Source organism: Babylonia areolata, chromosome 23, assembly GCF_041734735.1.
Source record: "Babylonia areolata isolate BAREFJ2019XMU chromosome 23, ASM4173473v1, whole genome shotgun sequence".
In the NCBI taxonomy this organism is placed as follows: domain Eukaryota; kingdom Metazoa; phylum Mollusca; class Gastropoda; order Neogastropoda; family Buccinidae; genus Babylonia; species Babylonia areolata.
The window spans coordinates 43,525,797-43,553,657 of NC_134898.1; the positions used below are offsets into that span (position 1 = coordinate 43,525,797).

At 42.9% G+C, this 27,861-nt stretch overlaps 1 protein-coding gene and 1 non-coding gene across 2 annotated transcripts in view; both read right to left on the bottom strand.

Moving 5' to 3' along the window:
- Window positions 1–8,830, bottom strand: part of LOC143297918 (uncharacterized) — a 20,469-nt gene extending 11,639 nt beyond the window's left edge. The window contains exon 1 of the mRNA XM_076610491.1: window positions 8,708–8,830. Within this exon, the coding sequence (XP_076466606.1) occupies window positions 8,708–8,734 (27 nt within the window). The 5' untranslated portion in view covers window positions 8,735–8,830. The remainder of the gene's footprint in view (window positions 1–8,707) is intronic.
- An 8,165-nt stretch (window positions 8,831–16,995) lies between these two features.
- Window positions 16,996–17,070, bottom strand: Trnai-gau (transfer RNA isoleucine (anticodon GAU)). Its single transcript has one exon. It is a non-coding gene; the product is annotated as a tRNA-Ile (tRNA).
- Between the last annotated feature and the right edge of the window lie 10,791 nt (window positions 17,071–27,861).

Here is a 27,861-nt window from a genome sequence, read left to right on the forward strand (position 1 = left end):
GTGTGTGTGTGTGTGTGTGTGTGTGTGTGTGTGTGTGTGTGTGTGTGAGTGTGTGATCAAGTTGTGCGCGCGCGCGTGTGTGTACATGTGTGTGCGGGCGCGCACTCCGCTTAAAAACTGAGGCTCAAACGGGGAGTTATTTCGAGGCCAGCAATAGTGCCCCAGTTTGCTTCTCCATGGAATCATTTTGGGCTGACCCTAGATACACTCCGACAAAAACCTCATGTTCGTGTGGAGATACTGAGTAGTCTGGCATTGTATCCTCAATGACTGTCGGAGATGTCGAAAAGATACCAGCCCACGCTGACTCATCATGAAGCGCTTTTGGGACTGGGAATAAAGTGTGTTGGTGGCAACCCCAAAATTACAGCAGCCCCTGCTTTATTTATTTATTTATTTGTTTAATTTTTACCCTTTTACTGGTAATATGACGGGCGCAATAGCCGAGTGGTTAAAGCATTGGACTTTCAATCTGAGGGTCCCGGATTCGAATCTCGGTAACGGCGCTTGGTGGGTAAACGGTGGAGACTTTTTCCAATCTCCCAGGTCAACATATGTGCAGAACTGCTTGTGCCTGAACCCCCTTCGTGTGTATACGCAAGCAGAAGATAAAATAAGCACGTTAAAGATCATGTAATCCATGTCAGCGTTCGATGGGTTATGGAAACAAGAATATACCCACCATGCACACCCCCGAAATCGAAGTATGGCTGCCTACATGGCGGGGGTAAAAATGGTCATACACGTAAAAGCCCACTCGTGTACATACGAGTGAACGTGGGAGTTGCAGCCCACGAACGAAGAAGGAGAAGAAGACTGGTAATATTGTAGTTTGCGCTTTCTAAGTAAGTTGGTGAAGTTTTAAGTTTGTGGGTGTGCAGTCATTTCAATGCTAGTCTTCCAGGAGTCTTCCCAGGCTACCTCCTGGCCACCGGAGTTATTTCAGTCCTTCTCCACAAAACAAGAGAACGCTGGCCATTAAGGAGGAGCGTGAGCGAAGCCGGGAAGCAGGGCTCAACTTCTGGAGACGTTTTCCCTTGCAACACCTGTGGGAAGTGCTGCGCATCCAGAATCAGCCTCTTCTCCCATATGAGGACACATACCGACAGATAAGCCTGCCTGCCTACTCATCCGTCGGTCCGACGGGAGACTCCATTCTCCAGAATGACGCCACGGAGTGTTATTTGAGTTTTGGTTTTGGTTTTTGCATGAGCCTTTTTATTTCATTTTCTAAAAAAAACAAAAAAAAACAACAAAACAAACAAACAAAAACAACAAACAAACAAAGAAACAAACAAACATAAAACAACAACAAACAAACATAAAAACAACAACAACAAAAAAACAACAACAAAACAAAACAAACAAACAAACAAAAACAAAAACAAAAACAAAAAAAAACCCACCCCACATCAAATAGAAAGAAAAAACGACAAACATGAGCACAGCAACTTGAACATCATTTTATAGTGTTAACTGTATATCGTATCATTTGAGATCCTAACTATATGCTATATCATTTCAGCTTCTTATACCTACCCACGTCCTACCTACCTACATATCTACCTACCTACCTACCTGCGTTCACCCACCATCCACCAATCCATACCATGATGAATATTGCATGTAAACATTAGTGGATGAAAATATTATGTGTATCGGTATGCCAGTCTACCCGTCTGTGTGTATGTATGTATCGTTATCGGCCCATGTACACACTGAGTGGAACCACCGTGTGTGACCAATTAAAGTGTTGTTTGAGGGACGTGGTGGCGGTCTCCACTCTGGGAGGGACGCTCACTCAGTCTGGCTCCGCGACTAAGCCATTATTGTCGTTAGTAGGGGGCTTAGTAGGTGGTGTCCTAAGTACGTTAAAACAGAACAGGCACCACTGAACACCACCGAAGTGACTCAGCAGCAGTGCAGGGTCTCCTCTGGTGTGTGGCCTCCTGGCGAGCTAACGTCGATGGTTCCCTGTGGACTGGAACAGCGACGGACGAACCCGGGTGTGGCCGTGTATGGGGGAATCTAAATGAGCGGCGTGGAAGTAATGCCACTGAAACGGTGCAGATGATGGGGCAGAAAAAAAAGAAGAAAAAAAGAAGTGTCATTCGTTCTGGTCAGGGATGTAGACTAGCAAGGACACAATGGAGGAACAGGCCAGGCTTGAAATCTTAATCTTTGAATAAAAACGAGTTCTGAGTTCTGATATCTGCCTGCCTGTCTGTCTGTCTCTCCATCTGTCTCTCTGTGCCTCTGTCTCTCTCTCATTTGTTATTAATGTGTTGTTGTTCAACTTCCTCTTCTTCTTCTTCTTTCCCCCAACCCATTCACCTGCTTCTTTCCATGTCATGGCGAAACTAGTCGGGAAAAAGTACCAACGCGCGTGCTCTTTCTGTGTGTGTGTGTGTGTGTGTGTGTGTGTGTGTGTGTGTGTGCGCGCGCGCGCGTGTGTGTTAATATTTCGCTTCCGCTCCACACAGGTGTACAGCTAACGCTCACTAGAGCCGTAAGGGCAGTGACGCACATTGGCAATGCACACAACCTGTGGGGTTTACGTTTGGACAAGGTCGGGGGAGACTGGGCGCCACGGCTGTTTCCATTCTGATTCTGTCTGCTTGTCTGTCTGTCTGTCTGCCTACCTGTTTGTCTGTCTGCCTGTCGGTGTGTCTGCCTACTTCTTTGTCTGTCTGTCTGCCTACCTCCCTGTCTGTCTGTGTGCCTATCTGTTTGTCTGTCTGTCTGCCTACCTGTTTGCCTGTCTGCCTGTCGGTGTGTCTGCCTACTTCTTTGTCTGTCTGTCTGCCTACCTCCCTGTCTGTCTGTGTGCCTATCTGTTTGTCTACCGGTCTGTCTGTCTGTGTCTGCCTACCTGTTTGCCTGTCTGCCTGTTTGTCTGTCGGCCTACCTGTCTGTCTACCTGCTTGCCTGTCTGTCTGTCTGTTTGCTGGTCTGTCTGTCTGCCTACCTGTCTGTCTGCCTACCTGTTTGTCTGTCTGCCTGCCTGCCGGTCTGTCTATCTGTCTGCCTACCTGCCTGTCTGTCTGCCTATTTTTTTTTTATATGTCTGCTTGCCTATCTTTTTGTCTGTCTACCTGTCTGCCTGTTTGTCTGTCTGTCTGTCTGCCTGTCTGTGTGTGAGTCTGCCTACCTGTCTGTCTGTCTGCCTGTGTGTGTGTATGTGCGTGCGTGCGTGCGTGCGTGCGTGCGTGCGTGTGTGTGTGTGTGTGTGTGTGTGTGTGTGTGTGTGTGTGCCTGCCTGTATACCTGTCAGTCAGTCTGTCTGTCTGTCAGGCTGTCTACCTACCTGTTTGTCTGTCTGCCTACCTGCCTGCCTGCCTGTCTGTCTGTCTGCCTACCTGCCTGCCTGTTTGTCTGTCTGCCTGCCTGCCTGCATAACTTTGCATACCAATTACAGTATGAACATACTGCTCTCTGCCTTGACCCCTGCACTCACTTTTCAGTTTCCGTTCCTCGGGTTGGGGTCACTGCGTTCGGACAACTCCATATGCGCTGCATGACAACTGCCAGGCAGATGCCCAACCAGCAGCATAACTTTCGCGTCTAGCTTGGCCTTGAGTGCATGCATGATATATTTGTGTACCCACCAGAGTGGATTTCTTCTACAGAATTTTGCCAGAGGACAACACTTATGCTGCCATGGGTTCTTTTTCAGTGCGCCAAGTGCGTGCTGCACACGGGACCTAGGTTTATCGTCTCATCTGAATGACTAGACGCTCAGTTTGATTTTCGAAGGAGAAAGGGCGAAGAGCGGGATTCGAACCCAGACCCTGACGGATACTGTGTTGACAGATGAGCGTCTTAACCATTCTCCTGCCCCCCGGGTTCCCCCTTGTCCCCCACGACCCCCGCCCCCTCTTCGCCACCCTCCGAAGGTCTACTGTGCGCAGTTAGTTGTCAACCCACCACCTCCATGTCACTTTCACCTGTCACTTACCTGTCAGATGTGTCAATATCGTGAACCCGACTTTTATCTCGCGGCGTTGTTCTGTCTCTCTGCTCATACACCCTCCCCAACACCAATCACCAGATCAATATTTTGGCAACAAATCGATAATCATCTGCATCGAGGGTGACAGAGTTTACAGCTAAAGTGTACTTGGTGCTGGTCACTTGCTGAACGGCTGGCTGTTTTTCACCTTCGGGGATATCAGACGGGAAAAACAAAAATAAAAGACTGAGAACATGAATACAGAAATATATTTACAAGTGTGTGTGTGTGTGTGTGTGTGTGTGTGTGTGTGTGTGTGTGTGTGTGTGTTTCAACTATCTAAAATTAAACATTGCACTAATATCCACGCTCATAGAACGTATTTTCAAGCACATATCCAATAAGTTGTATATTATGCCTCAACAGTATAGGATTCAGGCAGTGCAAACAATCGCAAACCTTTAAACAGATTGTATAAACGTGCTCTTGAATTAGTTATTTAATTAAAAACCACCTAAACAAATCACTGATGGTTATAAATCATTAAACATTCTTCCGCTCCAAGACCAGACAACAACAAGGTTCTGTTGTTACTGGATTGAGAACATGAATACAGAAATATATTTACAAGGTGTGTGTGTGTGTGTGTGTGTGTGTGTGTGTGTGTGTGTGTGTGTGTGTGTGTTTCAACTATCTAAAATTAAACATTGCACTAATATCCACGCTCATAGAACGTATTTTCAAGCACATATCCGATCAGTTGTATATTATGTCTCAACAGTATAGGATTCAGGCAGTGAAAACAATCCCAAACCTTTAAACATATTGTATAAACGTGCTCTTGAATTAGTTATTTAATTAAAAACCACCTAAACAAATCACTGATGGTTATAAATCATTGAACATTCTTCCGCTCCAAGACCAGACATCAACAAGGTTCTGTTGTTGCACAAAGTTGTTACTGGAGCAGCTCCTCCTGGTATTGTAGATAGCTTTCCAATAAACAGCAACAGACACTTTCATAAACTTACAATACCTCTTGCTAGAATTGATTTCTTTAAGTCAAACCTTTTATACAGTGGTGGTTCATACTGGAATAATGTGCTTTATGTTTTTTTTAACAGATAACTAGCAGTGGTAACTTCAGAAACTCTTTCAAAAACATTTGTTTGAAAAAAAGAAAAAAAAAAAAGATTAAAAGATGTAAATCAGCCTTAATGACAATGATTTTCTTCTTAAACGGGAAATGTTAAAATGAAATACCAAGCACCATTTTTTTCCAATATAATCATAAGGGATGATTATATATTTATGCATATGCCAGTGTTTTCGTGTGTGTGTGTGTGTGTGTGTGTGTGTGTGTGTTTTAGTATTTGCATTTGTCTCTTTTTAGTAGTTTTTACTATGTTATTATTCTGTTCTCTTTCTCTCTCTTCTTTCATTTTTGACTCACTTGTGTAAACAAAGTGAGTCTATGTTTTAACCCGGTGTTCGGTTGTCTGTGTGTGTGTGTGTGTGTGTGTGTGTGTGTGTCCGTGGTAAACTTTAACACTGACATTTTCTCTGCAAATACTTTGTCAGTTGACACCAAATTAGGCATAAAAATAGGAAAAATTCAGTTCTTTCCAGTCATCTTGTTTAAAACAATATTGCACCCCTGGGATGGGCACCAAAAAAAAAAGAAAAAGAAAAAAAAAGAAGCCTAATTATATGCAAACTACATTTACTGTTATATTTATATTTTTTGTATTATCTAAACTTGGCACTTTGATCTGATATTCGACACAACAACAAGAGCAGTCATTATTATCATTTTTTGTTCAAACAGGAACTTCTTTTGCTAAGCATGGAAGTTTTATTTATTTTGCAAACGTTTTGGTGCAGATAGTAAAAAAGGGAAATTACTCTGTAATTAATGCTAGGGGAATTAATTTGCTTTAAACTGAATCTTTCTCATCTGAAACATACCATTTTGAAAATAATCAAATCTAAAGCGTGAGTTTAACTCAGTTGTATCAGGCTTCCACTATGTATCAGGTCCAAGTGGGTGTTTTTCGGAGAATACAAAATAATAGCGAGTGGATTTACAGATCTGTTGGTGAGCCTGAAGTCATGGCAAAATCAATTGCTACAGTGATTCTTAACTCGAAAGGCGTGCTCATTTTTTTCAGAAACGCAACGGACCTTTTCAAGTTGTTGAAACCTTTTCAAAACTAAATTCAAGAAAAATACAAGATGTAAACATGTATGAATGATTGCTTCTAAAGGAATGTATTACGTAGGCAGGTACTTTCCGTTACAACTCGATTCAGTAGGGTTGCTGAATATCCAACTTATCCTCAAATTGCTATTTAAAATTCCACAATTCAGATAATTCACGTTAAAGTTGTAAACATGGAGTTTACCTTGAATGAATCACGTGTAACGGAAAAAATTTCCCAGTCTTGACTTTAAAATGAAGTCCTTTTTTCCTAATCATTAGAAGTATATATATTTTGCTTACAGTTATTATTCCTCAAAATATCAGTTTTCATTTGTTAATGTATTTAGTGAGTTGTACATAAAGAGAAATTGTGATGGTGGTGTGACTACATTCGGGGTGTGGTTGTGTGTTAATAATTGTCTCTATCTAGTAGTTATAGTATATACGTCTAATTTCTGTTCATTTTGCGGGATTTTTTACCTTAATAGTTATTTTCTTTATTGCCTCTTAAGATTATTATATTATATGCCTTTTGATTTACTTCAGATATTTGTTTAATTCGTTCCTAGGCAGAAAAAGAAACCTGTTTTTATTCCACTTTCTAAAAAAGTATTAATAATTGTTATTAATTCTACTCGTTAAGGACCACGTATAGGTGTATAGACTAGCACCAAATTTTTTCACCTCACCGTTCGATCTGTTAATTTCTCTTTCTTTTTTTTTTTTTTTGTTAAAGCGAGTTGTATAAACTATACAAACTTTGTACAGGTAAGATTTGTATTGTAAGGTATCACTGATGGTGAAGCGTGATGTTTCCTTCCCATGTTTATTTACGTCTGCTAGTGCTTAACTACTTCGTTTTTCGTCGGATCAATTACGCATTAATATTGTATTTGAATTGTTTGGTTCGGAATTAAATTCTTTGCTGAGGGCCACCCCGAAAAAACGACATGGTCCTAGCATTGCCTCTAAAATAAAAGGTATAATAAAGTTAATGTCTTCTTCGTTAGCATGTTTGTTAGTGTGGTGTGGCCTTCCATCCAACATTAAGTTATCATCTCCCTGAACGATCTCCTCTCATGCGCGCAATGCTTCAGGTGGAAAGCGTTGGATTAATTGCCTGTGTTGTAAAGGCTTGTTTGGTAACTCGACCTGATGGGATTAAAATGTCGTGGAAGTTCCGATCATCCCAGTCGCATTATTTTACGCGTCTGCTGTGCTGAACCCTTCGGTTGGGTTTTTCGAATTAAGAACCTACTAGCATATACCCCCGAGTAAACGGTTGTTGAGTTCCCGCATGCTGCTGCATAAATACATAACCGGAGTGACACGTACAAATGTTAATGTCTGTCAGTGTGTGTGTGTGGCAGTGCGTGCCTAAAATCTGATCGAATGACACAGGAACCGAATGATGAGCGCCCAATGGCAGCCGTCAGTCGGCTCTACCCAGGTAGGCAGCCTGTTGTGTAAATGACTCTGTGTTTGTAAAGCCCTTAGAGCTTGGTCTCCGACTGAGGATAGGCGCTATATAAGTATCCATGTCCATATAAGTATCCATCATCATCATCTCTTTGTCTGTCTGTCTGTCTGTCTGTTTCTGTCTCCTTTATTACTTTATTCCAATTATGATAACGCTACGTAGTGATAGTAGTAGCAGTAGTAGCGTTGTTGAGGACACACACCGACAGATAAGCCTGCCTGCCTACTCATCCGTCGGTCCGACGGGAGACTCCATCAATGTTGTTGTTGTTGTTGTTATATCATTATTATTGTTGTTTTTGATATTGTTATTGTCACAGGGACAGATGGAAGACGAAGTAATGCCTTAAAAACATTCATCCTTTAAGCCAGCTCCTACTCCCACCCATGCTCGCCCCACTCTATATCTTTCTCTGTCTCCCTCTGTCTCTCTGTCTGTCTGTCTGTCTCTCTCGCTTGCTCTTTCTAAGCCCTCTACTCTCAACCCCCACCCCCCATCTCTCTCTCTCTCTCTCTCTCTCTCTCTCTCTCAGCGTTGTCAGTTCAAGCTTACTCATTATTATGGTTGACATAAAGTGTTAGCTCTGCCATAGGGATATCACAATACCTAATCGGCTTATACAGCGTGTTTCGTCATTACCAGTCCATGTGTACACACGCACAAATAGTGTCAGGTGGAAATTGTGTTAGGCGGAAAGAGAGAATTGCTGAAAGAGATCGACAGAGAGAGAGAGAGACAGACAGACAGACAGACAGAGACAGAGAGAGAGATAGAGAGGGAGAGAGAGAGAGGGAGAGATAGAGAGACATACAGACAGAGACAGACAGACAGAGATAGAGAGGGAGAGAAAGACAGAGAGAGAGAGAGGGAGAGAGAAAGAGAGAGAGAGAAAGAGAGAGATAGACGGACAGATAGAGAGGGAGAGTGAGAGAGACAGAGAGAGAGAGAGAGAGAGAGAAAGAGAGAGAGAGAGAGAGAGAGTCAGTCAGTCAGGCATGCATACAGACAGAGACAGAGAAAGGCAGAAAAAGACAGACAGACAGACAGACAGAGGGACAGAGGACGTACTAACCACGACGGTGTCTTTGATCTCCTTCATGGTGTCTCTGTTCCGACACACTTACGCCTCTTGTCAGATTCTCTTCTTCTGTCCTTCAGGCCGAATCTCACAACCTCTTGTCAGATTCCCTTCAGGCCGAATCTCACAACCTCTTGTCAGATTCCCTTCAGGCCGAATCCCACAACCTCTTGTCAGATTCCCTCCTGGCCGAATTTCATAACCTCTTGGCCGATTCCCTTCAGGCCGAATCTCACAACCTCTTGGCCGATTCCCTCCTGGCCGAATTTCATAGACCTCTTTTGACAACAGCCTTCCCACCCCCAACCTTCTTTAGCGACCAGAGAGAAGTATGTTGACGCTTTTGTCTTCAACTCAGGCACACGGCAAACACAACTTCGCAAACGTGAACTTTGGAAACTTGTGTATCCTTCGCGCGGCGAAGCTAGTGCATTATATTAAAACACTTGTACAGTTTCCTGATTTAATCAGTCACTGAGTCGATCAATCAGTTAATCAATCACTCCGGTAGTCTGCCAGTCAGTCAACTAACAGGCGCAAACTGCATCCGTTCGATGTGTATCTCGCTATGTGTCACCACATTCACACTATTAATCGATGCAACTCCACAACACACATAGCTGACAGCTTGGTTATCAACTCTTCCTTTAGGTCAGTTTCATATATATAAATATATATAAAAGAAAAAAAAAAAGAAACTCACAGCTTAATTATCTTTTTTTTTTCAAAACACCAGAATAGTCAGGGGCTGTCAGTTTCAGTGACTAACAAAGGGCAGGGTCGAGACGAACCGAGCGGAAAATGGAACAGTTTGTTGACACGCTTTTCATTGATCGCAACTGATTAGGAACTGACACCGAGTCAGTCAGGGCTGTGACAAGCCGTTCGTTCAATCCAAGAGAATAAAACAAAGCAGCCTGAAAGCCCAAACCATAAGAAGCTGTCACTGATGGGAAACAAAAAAAAGCAACGGAAAAATAACTCAACACAAACAAACAAACAAACATACAAACCGAAACTGGATTTTGTATCCGTCTGACGTCTTTAAACGAACCTGCACCCAGTTTTCCTTGAACGAAATGGCAATACAATAATAATATATCTTTTGACGCACCAACACACACGCACGAAAAAAAACACACCACACGTCACTTTCTGTCAATCTCTCCCAAATACACCGCCGTACAGTTCTGATCCGTGAGTTGCTTGCTTTAACGCGCAAACAAATGACCCTCTCCCTTCTCCCCGCCCCCCCCCCCTCCCACCACACCCTCCCACCCACCGGGTGGTTATAATCTTATCGTTTCTTCAGGTGTGTCACCACGTTGAGTTGAGTGTCGGGGCCACGGTACACACACCAACCTGTCAGGAAGGTACTTGAGGGGCAGGGGTGGGAGTTGGGGGTGTGGGGGTGGAAGGGTGAGGGGAAAAGGAAAGTGAAGGTCCCATGTATATAGCTGTGACAACAGTGTGTGTGTGTGTGTGTGTGTGTGTGTGACCCGGTCCTTGCCAAAAAAAAGTGTCAGACAGTCACTCATGTCACAGACGAAGAGGAGCTCCTGGTCTGAGAGACTTACAGAGGGAGGGGACAGTGGGATTTTCATGACAGAGGGAGGGATAGTGGGGTTTTCATGACAGAGGGAGGGATAGTGGGGTTTTCATGACAGAGGGAGGGGACAGTGGGGTTTTCATGACAGAGGGAGGGATAGTGTGATTTTCATGACAGAGGGAGGGACAGTGTGATTTTCATGACAGAGGGAGGGGATAGTGGGATTTTCATGACAGAGGGAGGGACAGTGGGATTTTCATGACAGAGGGAGGGGATAGTGGGATTTTCATGACAGAGGGAGGGACAGTGGGATTTTCATGACAGAGGGAGGGGATAGTGGGATTTTCATGACAGAGGGAGGGGATAGTGGGATTTTCATGACGGAGGGAGGGACAGTGGGATTTTCATGACAGAGGGAGGGATAGTGGGGTTTTCATGACAGAGGGAGGGACAGTGGGATTTTCATGAAAGAGGGAGGGATAGTGGGAGTTTCATGACAGAGAGAGGGGATAGTGTGATTTTCATGACGGAGGGAGGGATAGTGGGGTTTTCATGACTGAGGGAGGGATAGTGGGGTTTTCATGACTGAGGGAGGGACAGTGTGATTTTCATGACTGAGGGAGGGACAGTGGGATTTTCATGACAGAGGGAGGGACAGTGGGATTTTCATGACAGAGGGAGGGACAGTGGGATTTTCATGACTGAGGGAGGGATAGTGGGATTTTCATGACAGAGGGAGGGATAGTGGGGTTTTCATGACTGAGGGAGGGACAGTGGGATTTTCATGACAGAGGGAGGGGATAGTGAGATTTTCATGACAGAGGGAGGGACAGTAGGATTTTCATGACTGAGGGAGGGATAGTGGGATTTTCATGACAGAGGGAGGGACAGTGGGATTTTCATGACAGAGGGAGGGATAGTGGGATTTTCATGACTGAGGGAGGGATAGTGGGGTTTTCATGACTGAGGGAGGGATAGTGGAGTTTTCATTTTTTGTATTTTGTATTTGTATTTTGTAATTCTTTTTATCACAGATTTCTCTGTATGAAATTTGGGCTGCTCTCCCCAGGGAGAGCGCGTCGCTACACTACAGCGCCACCCTTTTTTTGTGTGTATTTTTTCCTGCGTGCAGTTTTATTTGTTTTTCCTATTGAAGTAGATTTTTCTACAAAATTTTGCCAGGAACAACCCTTTTGATGCCGTGGGTTCTTTTACGTGCGCTAAGTGCATGCTGCACACGGGACCTCGGTTTATCGTCTCATCCGAATGACTAGCATCCAGACCACCACTCAAGGTCTAGTGGAGGGGGAGAAAATATCGACGGCTGAGTAGTGATTCGAACCAGCGCGCTCAGATTCTCTCGTTTCCTATGCGGACGCGTTACCTCTGGGCCATCACTCCACTTCATGACTGAGGGAGGGATAGTGGGGTTTTCATGACGGAGGGAGGGATAGTGGGGTTTTCATGACAGAGGGAGGGATAGTGGGGTTTTCATGACGGAGGGAGGGATAGTGGGGTTTTCATGACGGAGGGAGGGATAGTGGGGTTTTCATGACAGAGGGAGGGATAGTGGGATTTTCATGACAGAGGGAGGGAGAGTGGGATTTTCATGACAGAGGGATGGGATAGTGTGATTTTCATGACAGAGGGAGGGATAGTGGGGTTTTCAGAACGTGTCAGTTTGTTCTCTTTTATTTCTTCTATTCCCCCTCCTCACCACCCTCCCCCTACACATTACCCCCCTCCCCCCCACCCGCGCCCCCGCCCTCTCCGTGCCTTTAATCCCTCGACAGTATGTCTAAGATAGTTTCTGAGATGTGCCGAATGAATTAAATGTTCTGTTAGCGATGCAGAGTTCAAATAATCGCACAAGTATGCGCGTGCGCCCGCGCACTGACACACTCACAAACAGAGGCACACACGTGCGTGCACACACACACACACTCTCTTTCTCTCTCTGTTATACGCATACCAACCCATTACACACATTCGTGCAAACTCGCGTACACACTTACGCACATAAACATAGTACACACAAATGCGAGCGTGCGCACGCGCGCGCGTGTGTGTGTGTGGTTTTTTTGTGTGTGGGTGGGTGGGGTGATGGGTGGCTTTATTCATGAAAGATTAGGATGTGTGTTGCTCTTGCTATCTATTCAAAAGGAGAATGTACACCCGATATGTCACTTACACACACACACACACACACACACACACACACACACACACACACACACACACACACACACTGACACACACATTTTGAAAAGAATATGGTCAAAATGGAATTAATCGATTGACAAGGGAGCTCTTCTGGTGACGTCAATGACCTCAGCAGGTGAGCTTTTAATTGTCACAACAGTTAAGAAACACATTCTTGTGTCGTTAACGGGTGAATGACAGTCACCAGAGCTCGCGGACTGTCACCCAGGGTTAAAAACTAGAACCAGAGAGAGAGAGAGAGAGAGAGAGAGAGAGAGAGAGAGAGAATGCGAATGCTAATGCGAATGCGAATGCGAATATATTTTTTTTTCAGATGAGGCCATAGCCCCTTTCTGAAGGTGGTATTACACAATCGTGAATGGATAGTAGTCGCAATACTATTGTAAATACGAGTAGCACAAACGAAACACACGAATACACCCTAAGCTGTACTACTAATGACATACAATAGTCAGAGAGAGAGAGACAGACAGAGAGGAGAGCGAGAGAGAGAGAGTGTGTGTGTGAGAGAGAGGGAGGGAAAGAGGAGAGAGAGAGTGAGAGATACGGATGCGGATGTTTTATTCATATAAAGGCCATTGCCCCTCATGAAGGGGTACAATACATAAACAAGCACAGTCACTGAAGAAAATCATGAAGTTGCAACAGATCTGAAATGCAATGCTTTGTACAAGTATATTGACACATTCCTTATGACTTTCTTTTTCAGATGCTAAAAGTAGACATAAACGAAATTGATTGGAATATCTATAAAAAGCAGGTGGGATATATCGTACTCTCAAACTGGTTAAAGCAGGACAACATAAAACAAAATGCAGCTCATTTTCATTTCCACTTTTGCACAACGGACACATTGAATCAAGTGCAGAATGTTTCCTGTAACGATAATAATGCTGAGAAATTTCTGAAATACCAAAACGAAATCTTGTCATAATAAATTTCAAATGTCTGTCTAAGTTCATATGCAGGTAAATCTTAACATCATGACCAGTACAAAATGTCCTATATACGCAAAACCTATCACTATTACTCACATGAAAATTCCACTCTTGCCATCTGCACGCTATCAGTCTATCTTTAAGGTCACACAAAAATATTTTGACATCTTGCACACCTTGGTTTTCCCATACAAAACCGAAACCAAACTGATACAACTTACAACGAACTTTTGAAACCCAATTTCTTTTAACTTTTGCATCCAAATCAATTAACATTGTATAAGCTTTCCGTGGTAACCTGTTACAATTCATTCTTATTAATTTAATCCAGTAACGAATACAAATCAATACAGAGTTAATATAAATCGGGTATCTATTAGTTTCTCCGTAAACAAAGTCATTTGGTGTTTTTAAATCAACCCCTAACATTTTCTTCAATGCAAACAAATGAACCTTCTCACAGTGACGTGCAGCATCATCAAGGCCCCAAAGTTCAGTCCCATACTGTGCAATAGGCTGGACCTGAGAATCAAACAATTTCAGAAATACAGACAAACTATTATTACTCAAAGTACGTAGTTTTCGCATTATGCATAACGCAGCATTCTTTGCTTTTCCTGTCAGGTCAACACATGCTGAGGTAAAACTAAGTTTGGTGGAAAACAAAATACCTAAATATTTATATGCATTTACCACTGGCATTTCTGCATTGTTGTAAGTCCATTTTTCTCTTGCAGATAAAAACCCACCCTTTCTAAAGACAACTATATTACTTTTGTTTAAATTAACCTTCAAATCAAGAGAAAAAGCTGCCCGCTGTAAACTATTTAACTGTGTTTGCAGTCCAACGACTGTTTCAGATAAGAGCGCTACATCATCAGCTAGTAACAAAATAAAAAGCTCAAAGTAATCGATTGTAAACAGAGCGCCATGTTTTCCATTTTGAATAAATTCAATAGCTAGTTCATTTATGAAAAGTGAAAATAAGATAGGACTTCATACATCACCTTGTTTCATGCAACACGTAAACCTGATAGAGTCAGTTAATCTGGCTCCACTTCTTATCTTAACTATAACATTTTTATACATGCTCTTTATACAGTGTATAACTTACCATTTATTTCGTTTTTTAAAAGGATAGACCAGAGAATTCGTCTATTTATAGAGTCGAATGCTTTCTCAAAATCTATAAATGCAACATATAATTTTCTATCCAAAGAAAACTGTTTGAAAACATATGATCAATTGTAGAATAGTTTCTTTTAAATCCAGCTTCATGTTCCCCGGTTATATCATTTTCTTCAACCCACTCTTGTAAACGACGATTAATAACTGCACTGTATACCTTACTACTAATATCACATAACGTAATGCCTCTGTAATTGTTGGGATTATTAACATCCCCTTTTTTATGCAAAGGAAGTACAATACCTTCAGACCAGCTCTCCGGGAAAATGCTGGTTAAAAATTTTTTTTTTTTTAGAATACAAGTTTTAAAGACATGAAGAGCCTACTGTTGTTGATATTTTTTTTTACATTATTTTACCGGTCTTGGTATTTACCTCAGTGCTTTCTGCAAGGAGCGGAGCCCAGGACACGAAGAGAGTGTGAACTATCTGTATATATATATATATATATATATATATATATATATATATATATATATATATATACATCTCTCTCTCTCTCTCTCTCTCTCTCTCTCTCTGTGTGTGTGTGTGTGTGTGTGTGTGTGTGTGTGCTTGCACTCAAGGATTGGGTGATTCTGCTGTCAGGCATCTACCTAGCAGTTTGCACAGCGCACATGGACTTGTCCGAACGCAGTGACGCCTTCATGAGAAAACGCAGCTTAAAACTGCCTCCATGGTACTGCCCTGCACAGCGTCCCATCACGCGACATGGCGGGTTTATTTTTTGTTTATTTATTTATTTATTTATTTTTTATTTGTTTGTTTGTCTGATAACACTACCAGGCTTACACCTTGCACAAGGCAGCACCACTCCTACCGAGACAGACAGACAGACAGACAGAGGGTCAGACAGGGTGTGTTCAGATTCAGTGTCTAAAAACAATCCTCAATTATCTGACGGTCTCTTGATTAACCCTTTCACCGCCAGTTAGTTCAGAGTGCAGCACTCCCTGACGCCAGAAACACAGATGGCACTGAAGAATGGCTGGGGACCCCCCTGTGATATGTATGAAATGTGGCCTGTCCTACGAACGGCGAAAGAGACGACGTTAACAGCGTTTCACCCCAATTACCACCATCAAAATATTGCAAGCGGAAGGCTCTTACACTGAAGAGGTGAATGTTGACAAAGAATACCACAATTTCTGACGACGAAAGCTAAAGTTTGGGTCATTGAGACACCCACTGGACATCCGAGGGGTCTGTGTAGAGGAGAAGAGAGGACCGGCCGTACTGAGTGAGTTAAGAGCTCGTTTCACAGATAAGTGACCCTAATCTGGTCGCATTTCAGCCACATCGGCTGTCTACCTTGTTCGTGATGAAATGCAACCCTGGCCTCAAAAGGGTTAACCTGACGGCCCGCCATGCTGCACACGGCACTGTGGGCCGATTAGCACTGGGTCACAAGAGCCAGCGCTCTGCACACGGCCCTTAGAAATGTCAGTAGGTCAGACAGGACAGGCAGACAATGCAAGACACAAAGAAATGTTGCACGTGCATCCAGTGTAAGGAGAGAGAGAGAGAGAGAGAGAGAGAGAGAAGGGCGGTGTGTGTGTGTGTGTGTGTGTGTGTGTGTGTGTGTGTGTATGTGTGTGTGTGTGTGGGGGGGGGGGGGGGGGGGGGGGGGGGGGGGGGGGGGGGGGAGTGTGTCGAAGGGGTGGGTGAAGGGGGAGTTGGAGGGTAGATTTATAGCTCAACGTTGATTGAGCCCTCGCCAAAGGTGGCTCCTGGATCTCGAAGCTTATAACAGAATTAAAACAAAACAAATCACACACAGACACACAGACACACAGACACACACACACACACACACACACACATAATCTTATTTTTTTCAAGATTCAGTTAACCTATTGGGGAATGGAGGGTTTCAGAAAATCGCACAATCAGGAACACAACTATGATTATCATAGCGTTTGAACCAATTAAGGTAAAATGGGGGTCAACATTCCTTCTTCTGCACAATCATATCCTATGCAACATTACAATCCTTAGTGAATTTACCAAATCTAAGAAGAACCCGTTTACTTGCAAAATATAACTGATAAAATGAAAATAGAGGCTTTGGAGATACATATTTATCGGGTAACTTTAAAAAAATATTTTTACGAGTATCAGAAAAGTTTGGACACTCCAAAAGAAATGAATTTCATCACCAACAGCATTCAGGTAACTTTTAAAAGATTTGTACAAATACGACATTCTCTTGCAATTCAATTTAACCGCCCTGTTTTAACAGGCAAACAATGATTATTGCATTTAGTTGCAGTTTCAGTAGCTCAAGGAGGCGTCACTGCGTTCGGACAAATCCATATACGCTACACCACATCTGCCAAGCAGATGCCTGACCAGCAGCGTAACCCAACGCGCTTAAAAGTCGTGTGGCCCACATGGGGTGTCGAACCCACGACCTCCGCGTTATCAGCACGGCGCTCTAACCAACTGAGCTAATGGGCCTCCATTTAGATTTGATTAACGAAATTATGTTTGTAGTAGGCAATTGACTAATATATTTCTCTCTCTCTAAAATTCCTTTCTATAGTGCTTATAAAACATACATTTTGTACTTTGTTGTAATGATACAGTCCCTTTCTTTTCAAAATTATCCTTCAAAGGAGTAATGACATTGCGACATAAATAATCTTTATTTGAAAATGTTTGCGATTCCCAAACACAATCAAATCTCGTTTCAACTAAAATTTGATGTATGTTACTAATCCATTCTGATCTATACACCCCTTTTGTGTACAAATCATATCATATGCTGTACATTTTAAAAGATTTTTTTTCTGAATCACTAGACATGAGAGACGTTCAAAATCTAATCTGTCTCCATTCAGTTAGGACTAAAAGTGGGTATATCCCAGTTTCATCATTTATTAGGTTAGTCATTATATTTCTCTTAAGTCGAAACAAATGTTTTAAGAATTTGAACTGCAATTTCTCAAAAATATTAGCATTTTCATATTTCACAACCGTATAATGAAACTGGGACAACCATCGATTGATACAAATCAAGACATACATCCAAGGGCAAATTTTGATTTCTAGATATATTTGCAATAAAGAAAATATTGCCCAGTGCTTGTTCATACACTGCTTTCTTACACTGAAAAAACGACTTTCCGTATTGGTTGATGGTTATCCCTGAATATCTAAACGAATCCACGACACTAATATGTTTTGACACTAATAGATTTTGACAGTTTTATTTGTATTAACTCACTCAGTACGGCCAGTCCTCTCTTCTCTTCTACACAGATCCCTCGGATGTCCAGTGGGTGTCTCAATGACCCAACCTTTAGCTTCCGTCGTCAGAATTGTGGTCAGTATTCTTTGTCAACATTCACCTCTTCAGTGTAAGAGCCTTCCGCTTGTAATATTTTGATGGTGGTTATTGGGGTGAAACGCTGTTAACGTCGTCTCTTTCGCCGTTCGTATGGAGAGAGTTAAGCATCAACACCTTTGTTTTGTCTGTATTCACATCAAGTTTCCATTCCCACACACACACACACACACACACACACACACACACAAAACAACCGGCGACGTTGCAGTAGTATGAAAGAATCCAACTTGTTTTGCGCTTGGAAAGTTGTTAGCGGTAGTGATAATTGCTCCGGACCAATGACGAGAACACCACAAGCAGCGGTGACTGGACTTCGAAACTCATTCCAAATTGACCTCATTTCGCCATGGTTCAGCGGACAGGGGGTTAAGTCAGTGAGATGTTGAGGTTAGTGTGTGTGTGTGTGTGTGTGTGTGTGTGTGTGTGTTGAGGTTAGCAGTCCGACTTAACACCCATCCCTGTGTGTGTGTGTGTGTGTGTGTGTGTGTGTGTGTGTGTGTGTGTGTGTGTTGAGGTTAGCAGTCCGACTTAACACTCACCCCTGTGTGTGTGTGTGTGTGTGTGTGTGTGTGTGTGTGTGTGTGTGTGTGTGTGTGTGTGTGTGTGTGTGTGTGTTGAGGTTAGTAGTCCGCCTTAACACCCACTTCCATCACTTCTCACCACAACCACCACTAACCGCCACGACCACCACAACCATCATCCACCACCAACCGTGAACAACATCCCACTTACTCGTCCATGTTTGCAGCCCCACTTCCCCTTGCCAAAAATGAGCAGGAATTCCATAATTCACTAACGAATAGTACTCACACACACACACACACACACACACGAAGTGTGACTTTTTGTACGGATGACATCATCACATTTTTGCCCATGGTTGTACTGAGCTGGCAGTGTTTATAACTGAGGAACAGAAAACATCTGGCAAAAAGGCAAACATTGTGAGCCGGCACTTCTCTTCAGTCTGACGTGAAGGCCACTGTCCGCTGTAATCTTTCGAGAGAGAGAGATAAAAAACAACAACCCCAAAACACGGAGCAAAAAACCAAAACCAGTTCAGTTCAGCTCAGTTACTCAAGGAGGCGTCACAGCGTTTGGACATATCCATATACGCTACACCGCATCTGTTAAAGCAGATGCCTGACCAGCACCGTAACCCAACGCGCTTAGTCAGACCTAAAGGAGAAAAAAAAAAGAATAGATAAATTAGAATAAACAGGTAAATAAATCTGGAAATGAAATGAAAAAGAAAAAAAAAGTAAGCAAATAGTTAAAGAACTGAAATGTAATGTCGAAGAAAAAAACAGACATCAGCCAAAGTCACTTACTGTCCTGGCTGAGTTATGTGTGTTCGAATGGAGAATGGGGTGGGGGTGGGGGGAGAGGGGAGAGAGTGAGTTTGAGCACCGCTATATGCTGCGGTTGTGGGTATCACTCACACCGCTATATGCTGCGTGTGTGGGTATCTTGAGCGCCGCTACATGCTGCGAGTGTGGGTATCTTGAGCACCGTTTTATGATGCGAGTATGTGGCATATTGAACGCAGCTGTATGCTGCACATATGGGTATCACTGACACTGCTACATGCTGCGTTTGTGGGTAACTTGAGCGCCGCGATGTGCTGCCTGTGTGTATTCTTTTTTTTAGCACTGATCCGTGCTGTGTGTGTGGATACCTTGACCACCGCTCACTCTGTGTGTGTGTGTGTGTGTGTGTGTGTGTGTGTGTGTGTGTGTGTGTGTGTGTGTGTGTGTGTGTGTGTGTGTGCAGACCAAAGTTCAGTTTTGTTTGGTTACTTTGGCAGCATACATTCGTTTCTGTCCAGGTGAATTTGTGGTAAGTTTGGAAACGGAAGGGATGTGCACACTTGTGTGCGTGCGTGCGTGTGTATGTGTGTGTGTGTGTGTGTGTGTGTGTGTGTGTGTGTGTGTGTGCATTTGTGTGTGTGTGTGTGTGTGTGTGTGTGTGTGTGTGTGTTAATAGTACGCCCACCCCAATGTATACTGAGCTCACAGTAGAGGACTGAGGGCAGCAGTAATTCTGGTCCGATGCCCGTATACACCCCCTCCCTGGTCTCCTCAATACTTAACTCAGAGAAGAGGAGGGGAGTAATTTTGGCCTAATGTCCGAACCCCCCGCCCCCCCCCCCCACCGACCCCCCGCCCCATTCTCATCCCAAAGTTATGGCCTTTCATTAGTTCTTATTATCGATATTTTAATGTTGCTTTTCTCTCTCTGTGAGTAGGCTATTAGATAAACAGAGGTGAGTGCGCTAGCTCTCGGATCTGTGGTGGTCTTGATATTGTGTTTCATAATCATTTTATGTGGGAGGTGTGCGTGTATGTATGTATGTATGTGTGTGTGTGTGTGTGTGTGTGTGTGTGTGTGTGTGTGTGTGTGTGTGTGTGTGTGTGTGTGTGTGTGTGTGTGCGTGCGTGCGCGCGCGTGCATTCGAGTTGGGGTTGTGGTTGTTAATGGGATAAAAAGGATTTCCCCTATTATTCCTTCAAGGGCAAGTCCATGTGGGTTGGTGTTCCTCTTCCCATAACTTCGATCTCGCATCAAGGTGTCCACAAATAATGATGGAGTCTCCAAATTGATTTTCTATTTCCTCTGAAAAGACCCAATCCGATTTTGTTGTGCAGCTTCCTGGGTGAGCATAGCCATTGATGAGCACAATGCTTTTGTGAATTCCGCCAGGTTTTACATGACGCATACCTACTAGTTCACAAAAGTTCCTGCACCGTTTCTATAGATTTATGGTAGAAACTTTGTTTTCAGATTATTGTTTAGTATGGTTGCTACCCCTCTTCCTTCATGCCTTTGAAAGACTATGAAATTGTCAGAATCTATTGGTCTGTCTAAACTAGCCCTGGTCTCTTGGAGACATGAAATATCAAAATCATATGCTAATTTCTCAATTGTTGAGATTTTCATTTTCGCGTTTGATCAATTCCAAGTATCGATTCTAAAGAATTTCTTTGACAGCTGCCCTGCTTTTGTCATTCTGCCACCTGAGTATGATCTTGTTCCACTTCTTTTGCCACGCCTGTTTTGGGGTTTGGAGGATCTGCATTTATGTCTCGTGCAATGCAGCTGATCCCCGAGGTGCACGCGAGACAGCTTTGTTAGTTGCCATAGAAGGATGTTCTATGTGGTGAGGGAGAATATTCAGTCACTCTGACAGAGCCTCTTTGCAAGGAAGGGCAATGGATGTCCACCTTTGTGGAGTCCGTCAGTCTGGTGTCGCCCTAAGGCCAGGCTGTATACAGTGAGTGACTGGTTAACCCAACAGACATTATTCATCCCATTGATACTGTAATGAAAGCCGTGGGATTGGGGATTTTAGTCAGGTTGTCTCCTCTTAGAGGGGGTAGGGGTGTATTTAGGTATTATTACGTAGAAGGTCGTACTTACTTGACAACTACAGTTCCTCATGTGATGTTCCCCGGCTCGCTCAGCTCGCTGGGGGAGGTTTGGCCTGGTGGTATACAAGGTTTGAACCCTCTCAATAATTCAATACTAAATCGATAAATCAGTAATAACGTGATGAGAAATTATCTGTCGAACCAAACAAAAAAGCAAACCAAACAAACAAGACAGAAGTTTGCCCAGCCTCCTATTTAAACAATAGCGAGGGCACATTGACACAGATGCCACAGCGCACGCGCGCGCGCGTGAACACACACACACACAAAAAACAACAACCCCTCTCTCTCTCTCTCACACACACACTGACACTACCCCCCCCCCCCCACACACACACACACACAAGCGCACACAAAAAAGCACAGCACAGCAATAGATAAAGCCTATTGGAAAAAGTGAAACGTATTAAACATCATCCGTGTAATTGACACAGCCACCCAATGTATGCATTATGTGACTTGTGAAGAAAGATGTGTGTTTCTGTTATAAAAAAAAAAAAAAAAAAAGAAACAAAAAAGAAACAGTTCTTTAGAGATAGAAAAAAAAGAAAAAAATATAAAGAAAGATAAGGAGGTGAAGAAGACGCCGGAGAGAAAGAGGAATATGACAAGAAAATGATTAATAATAACAATAATGATGATAATAATAATAATAGTAGTAGTTATCATAATGATAATGATGATACTAATAGCAATAATAATAAGGACAAAAAGTCGAAAGAAAGGAAGAATAAAAGAAATAGAAAACGAATGAATGAAAGACGAAGAAGAGAGAGATGTGACGAGAGAGGGAGAGGAGGGGTGGGGGGGGGGGGAGAAGATAGGGAGAGACTGGCGGAATGAGAGACAGAGACAGAGGCAGACAGAGAGAGAGAGAGAGAGACAAAGAGAGAGAGACAGAGAAAGAGACAGAGAGACAGAAAAACAGGAGACAGGGAGAGAAAGGGAAAGAGATACACACAGAGACAGAGAGAGGGGGAGAAACAAGAGAGAGAAAGAGGGAGGGAGATAGAGAGAGAGAGAGAGGGAGAGAGATAGATTGATAGAGAGAGAGGGAGATAGAGAGAGAGAGGGGGAGAGAGAGAGAGCGGGGGAGATAGAGAGGGAGAGAGGGACAGAGAGAGAGAGAGAGGGGAAGAGAGAGAGGGGGAGATAGAGAGAGAGAGAGGGGAGACAGATAGATAGAGAGAGAGGGGGAGAGAGAAAGATAGAGAGAGAGAGGGAGAAGAGATAGATAGAGAGAGAGGGAGGGAGATAGAGAGAGAGAGAGAGAGAGAGAGAGAGAGAGAGAGAGAGAGAGAGAGAGGGAGAGAGAGAATTGCTAGCAGAGGCAGAAAAGTACAAGCTGTTAAAAAAGAACATTCACACTGAGGAACAAATACACACTTACTGCAGACAGCGACTTAAACAAGAATTCAGTTAAAAAGAAAGAAAAACAACAACACAAAAAAAAACAAACAAAAAAAACAAACAACCCAACAACTAGCAGTTACCATTTTACCTCCTACACCGTTCTTCACCCCCTCACCCACCCGACCCCCTTTCCCCACCTATCCCCCCACCCCCGCCCCATACGCCTCCCCCTCCACACACACACCAAGTCACTCACCCCCACCCCCACCCTCACACTGAAGTGAAGATCACAGAACTGTTCTTGAGTTAATTCGATGACAGTAAAAGACGACTTCTGAGGGCGACGTAACGTCTGAACACATTCTGACAACCAATGGGATTCAAGGAGTGGGCGTTTGAAGGTGTCATGACTTCCTTCCTGCTGGAAGATACGGTGTTGGGGAAACGCGTGGATTCCTGTCGTGTTGGTGATGAACTGTGTGAACATGATCACAGGTTTTATCACCTGGAAGGGGGGTCTCTGTGTGTGTGTGTGTGTATCTCTCTCTCTGTGGTCTCTCTTGATCTCTATCTCTATATCTGCTGTTTCCCCATAAAATACTGATGTTGGTACTTAGGAGGGACAGAGAGAGAGAGAGAGACAGAGAGAGACAGAGACAGAGACAGAGAGTTTTGTATGGATGCGTTTAGTTACTTCGTCAACCTAGAATGTTTTTATTTTTTATTTTTTTTAATTTATTTATTTATTTATTATTATTTCATCATATTATTATCATTATTGTTGTTGTTGTTGTTAATTAATTAATTAATTTTTTTTTTTTTGCGCGCGTGTGTGTGTGAATTTGTAGGTCTGTGAGTGCGTGTGCGTACGTGTGCATGTGTCTGTGTCTGTGTGTGTTTTTATGTCTGTGAGTGCGTGTGCGTGCGTGTGTGATACTAATGCACATATAGATGTAGTAGGCCCAACATTTAAAGTACGGATTAAGATAGGTTTAAATGTTTAAGATGATATGGACCTCTTCCAGAAAGTATAGGTTTTTAACCCGGACAGGTGAAGAAGTATGGACTGAGTATGGATTCATTCAGGGAAAGCCATACTTTTTTTTATATTTTATTTTATTTTTTTAGTGTCGACTTTAAAAAAAAAGTTGACTTTGTTTGGTTTGAAACTAATCAGGTTATAAACATCGGGATTCTGCAGTCCCGTTCACGGTGCGAACTAAATAAAGTAAAGGGTTTATGAATCTACTCCCCCACTCCACCTGCCTCCCCCCCACGCCCCCCCCCGACCCCCCGAATCCCCCCCTCCCACCCAGCCCCTACTCCACCCGTCTCTCTGTCTGTCTCTCTCTCTCTGTCTCTCTCTCCCATTCATTGCACTTGTTTTGGCGGAACATTGCTCGGGGGTCTGCATTGTCAATGGATGTTACAGGCTGCCCTGTCTGCTGCCCCTGTTGGCATTTCGAAGAGCGGTGTGCAGTCCGTTCTTTCCGTGTGTCTTGCTCAGTGGAGAGGGGAGTCATTATTCCCAGCTGCCAAAGTGCACCATTGACAATAGGCCATGAGGTGGGTACACTGTGCGATAGCTGGTTGCTATTTTCAGACATGATATATATATATATATATATATATATATATATATATATTCAAAACTAAAAAAGAAAAAAAAAAGGAAAAAGAAAAAAAAGTATACATATAAACGCATTCCTAGTCGCAAGTGACCGAGAACACTGATCTTTTTTTTTTTTTTATTAAAAAAACCAACTTTTCTGCAGTAATTATCAGTTATTAATTCGCTTGTTAGATTAGCGACTTCTCTCTTATGAAGTCCATTAAGTAATTTTCTGTAACTGTATTTAGATATTTGTTTCAAATTTCACCCTCCCCCACCCAGGAGGAAGAGAAGGAAGAAGAGGAAGAGGAGGAGGAAGAGGAAGAGGAGGAGGAAGAGAAGGAGGACGAAGAGGAGGAAGAACAATAACAACAAACAAAAAAACAAAACAAAACCCGCTAGCATCAACATTACTTCTTCTTCTTCATTCGTGGGCTGCAACTCCCCCGTTCACTCGTATGTATACGAGTGGGCTTTTACGTGTATGACAGTTTTACCCCGCCATGTAGGCAGCCATACTCTGTTTTAGGAGTGTCAACATTACGAAACAAAGAAAGAAAGAAAGAAAGAAAGTGAAAAGTAAGTGGAAAGCAATGTTTCAATCGATGATGGAAAAGGACAGACAGCAAGCAATCAAGGTAACAAAGAAACAACAAAGCACAAATTAACTGTATTTAATGAACAGTACAATGTGGACGAAGTCTGTTTTCAGTATTAAAAAAAAGAAGAAAAAAGAAAGAAAGAAAAAAAAAGAACAACAACTGTCTTCTCTAGAATAAAACAACGCCTTGAAGTGAACGAACCCAAGACGCAAATAAAACAGACCACTTCTCAGCAAACTCAGATAGCACTCACATTCACAAATGACAGCATACATATACCGACCAATTTTTTTTTGTTTGTGTGTGTGTGTGTGCTTTTTTTTTTCAAAATGAAAGTTTTTTTTTTAAAAACAAGACTTTTCTTTGGTCGATAATTGGAGACAGGAGGCAAATTGGTCAAGATGCTCAGCTGCCAATACAGGGTCCGCGAGGGTGTCGGTTCGAATACCGCTCTGGACGGGCGCCATAGCCGAATGGTTAAAGCGTTGGACTTTCGATCTGAGGGTCCCGGGTTCGAATCACGGTGACGGCGCCTGGTGGGTAAAGGGTGGAGATTTTTACGATCTCCCAGGTCAACATATGTGCAGACCTGCCAGTGCCTGAACCCCCTTCGTGTGTATACGCAAGCATAAGATCAAATACGCACGTTAAAGATCCTGTAATCCATGTCAGCGTTCGGAGGGTTATGGAAACAAGAACATACCCAGCATGCACACCCCCGAAAGCGGAGTATGGCTGCCTACATGGCGGGGGTAAAAACGGTCATACACGTAAAAAGCCCACTCGCGTATATACGAGTGAACGTGGGAGTTGAAGCCCACGAACGCAGAAGAAGAAGAATACCGCTCTGGCCCTTTCTCCCAAGTTTGACTGGAAAATCAAATTGAGAGTCTAGTCTTTCGGATGAGACGATAAACCGAGGTCCCGTGGGCAGCACGCACTTGGCGCACTGAAAAAGAACCTATGGTGATGAGAGTGTTGTCCTCTGGCAAAATTATGTAAAAAAAAAGAAATCCACTCTGATAGTAGGTACACAAATATATAAGCATGAACTCAAGGTCTGACAAGCGCGTTGGGTTAATCTGCTGTCAGGTGTCAGATGTGGGGTCGCGTATATGGATTTGTCCGAACGCAGTGACGCCTCCTTGAGAAACTGAAACTGAACCTGAAACTATACCTCGTTGCTGAACCGACCAATACAGACAGCAGACCGTCAATTATTGTACACTATCCATTTACAGAATGACATTTTGTAAAAAATCTGAATATCTTCCAGGTTTACGATTATGATGATCTTGAAAGAAGGTATCTGGCTGAACATGTATTTCTTTGAAGTGAATGTCAATTATATTTGATTCATTCTGTACGATGGTTTTTCGTCCTTAACTCCCACTCCTTAAATTGTTTACTTCAAAACTGTGTGTGTGCATACACAAGGACACACACAAACACACAGACACACACACAAACGCACGCACACACAAACAAACACACACATGCACACGCACACGCACGCACACATAAACATACACACACATGCGCACGCACAAACACGCGCACACACACACATGCACACGCACACACACATACACACACACACATGCACACGCACACGCACACACACACACACACGCGCGCGCACACGCACGCACGCACACAACACACACACAAACACACACACACATGCACACGCACACACGCACACACACATACACACACCCCTTCCTGTATTCGCACGCAGAGAGGAAAATGCAAGGCATTTCTGGTCAGCACATAGTTAGATTCATCAGTTTGAAATCATCTCTCTTGTAACGGTTATGTATCTCTGTCAGAAAAAAACAACAACAACAATAACGAAACAAACAACAACAACAGCTTTGACAAGAAAAGTTTTGATGAATGGCATAAAATATGCAACTTCTAATTTATTTTAAATATGACACAATAGTTTTACACGAATGACATTAACTCACTCAGTACGGCCAGTCCTCTCTTCTCCTCTACATAGACCCCTCGGATGTCCAGTGGGTGTCTGAATGACCCAACCTTTAGCTTCCGTCGTCAGAATTGTGGTATTCTTTGTCAACATGCACGTCTTCAGTGTAAGAGCCTTCCGCTTGCAATATTTTGATGATGGTAATTGGGGTGAAACGCTGTTAACGTCGTCTCTTTCGCCGTTCGTATGGAGAGAGTTAAGACAGAAATATTAAAGAAGAAGAGAACAGCAACAACAAGAAGAACAACAAAAAAGAAATAAAAAGAAAAGAAAAAGAAGAAACAAAAAGAAAAGACGAAAAGAAAAGAAATCATATTGTACTGATTTATGCCACAGCAGTATACAATGTAGGTTTCAACATTGTTCCAGTGTTGCAGATTGCCTACGTTGGTCATGTGAAGAATATTGGCACAAGAAGAACAAGGCATACCAGACTTTGGCGGTCCATGTCGTCTTGTGGCACATTATTTTATTTATTTATTCATCTATTCATTTACCTATTAATTTATCTATTTATTTACTCATTTATTTATTTGTTTGCTTATTCATTTATTCATTTATCTATCTTTAGGAGCATCCCACGTATAATAGTGGATGTGTGCAGCAATGCGTTTTTTGGGGATAATAAAAAAAAAAAAAAAAAAAAAAAAAAAAAAAAAAAAAGAAAAAAAAAAAAATGTGTGTAACACTGGAGACATTTTCGTGAACAGACTGTAACTGTAAGGGTCGTGTGCACTACATTGTTACTGTTAGTGTTACTGCTACGAGCTATAACTCAACGTATCATGTTTGAGAAGTGCCAATGACCGACCCTTGACTTTATCATTTTTTTTTATGTTGTGAAAAGTTGACATTGTCATGTATTGCACACAACGGGTTCTTGTGGCCCTTTCGGTAACTGTTAC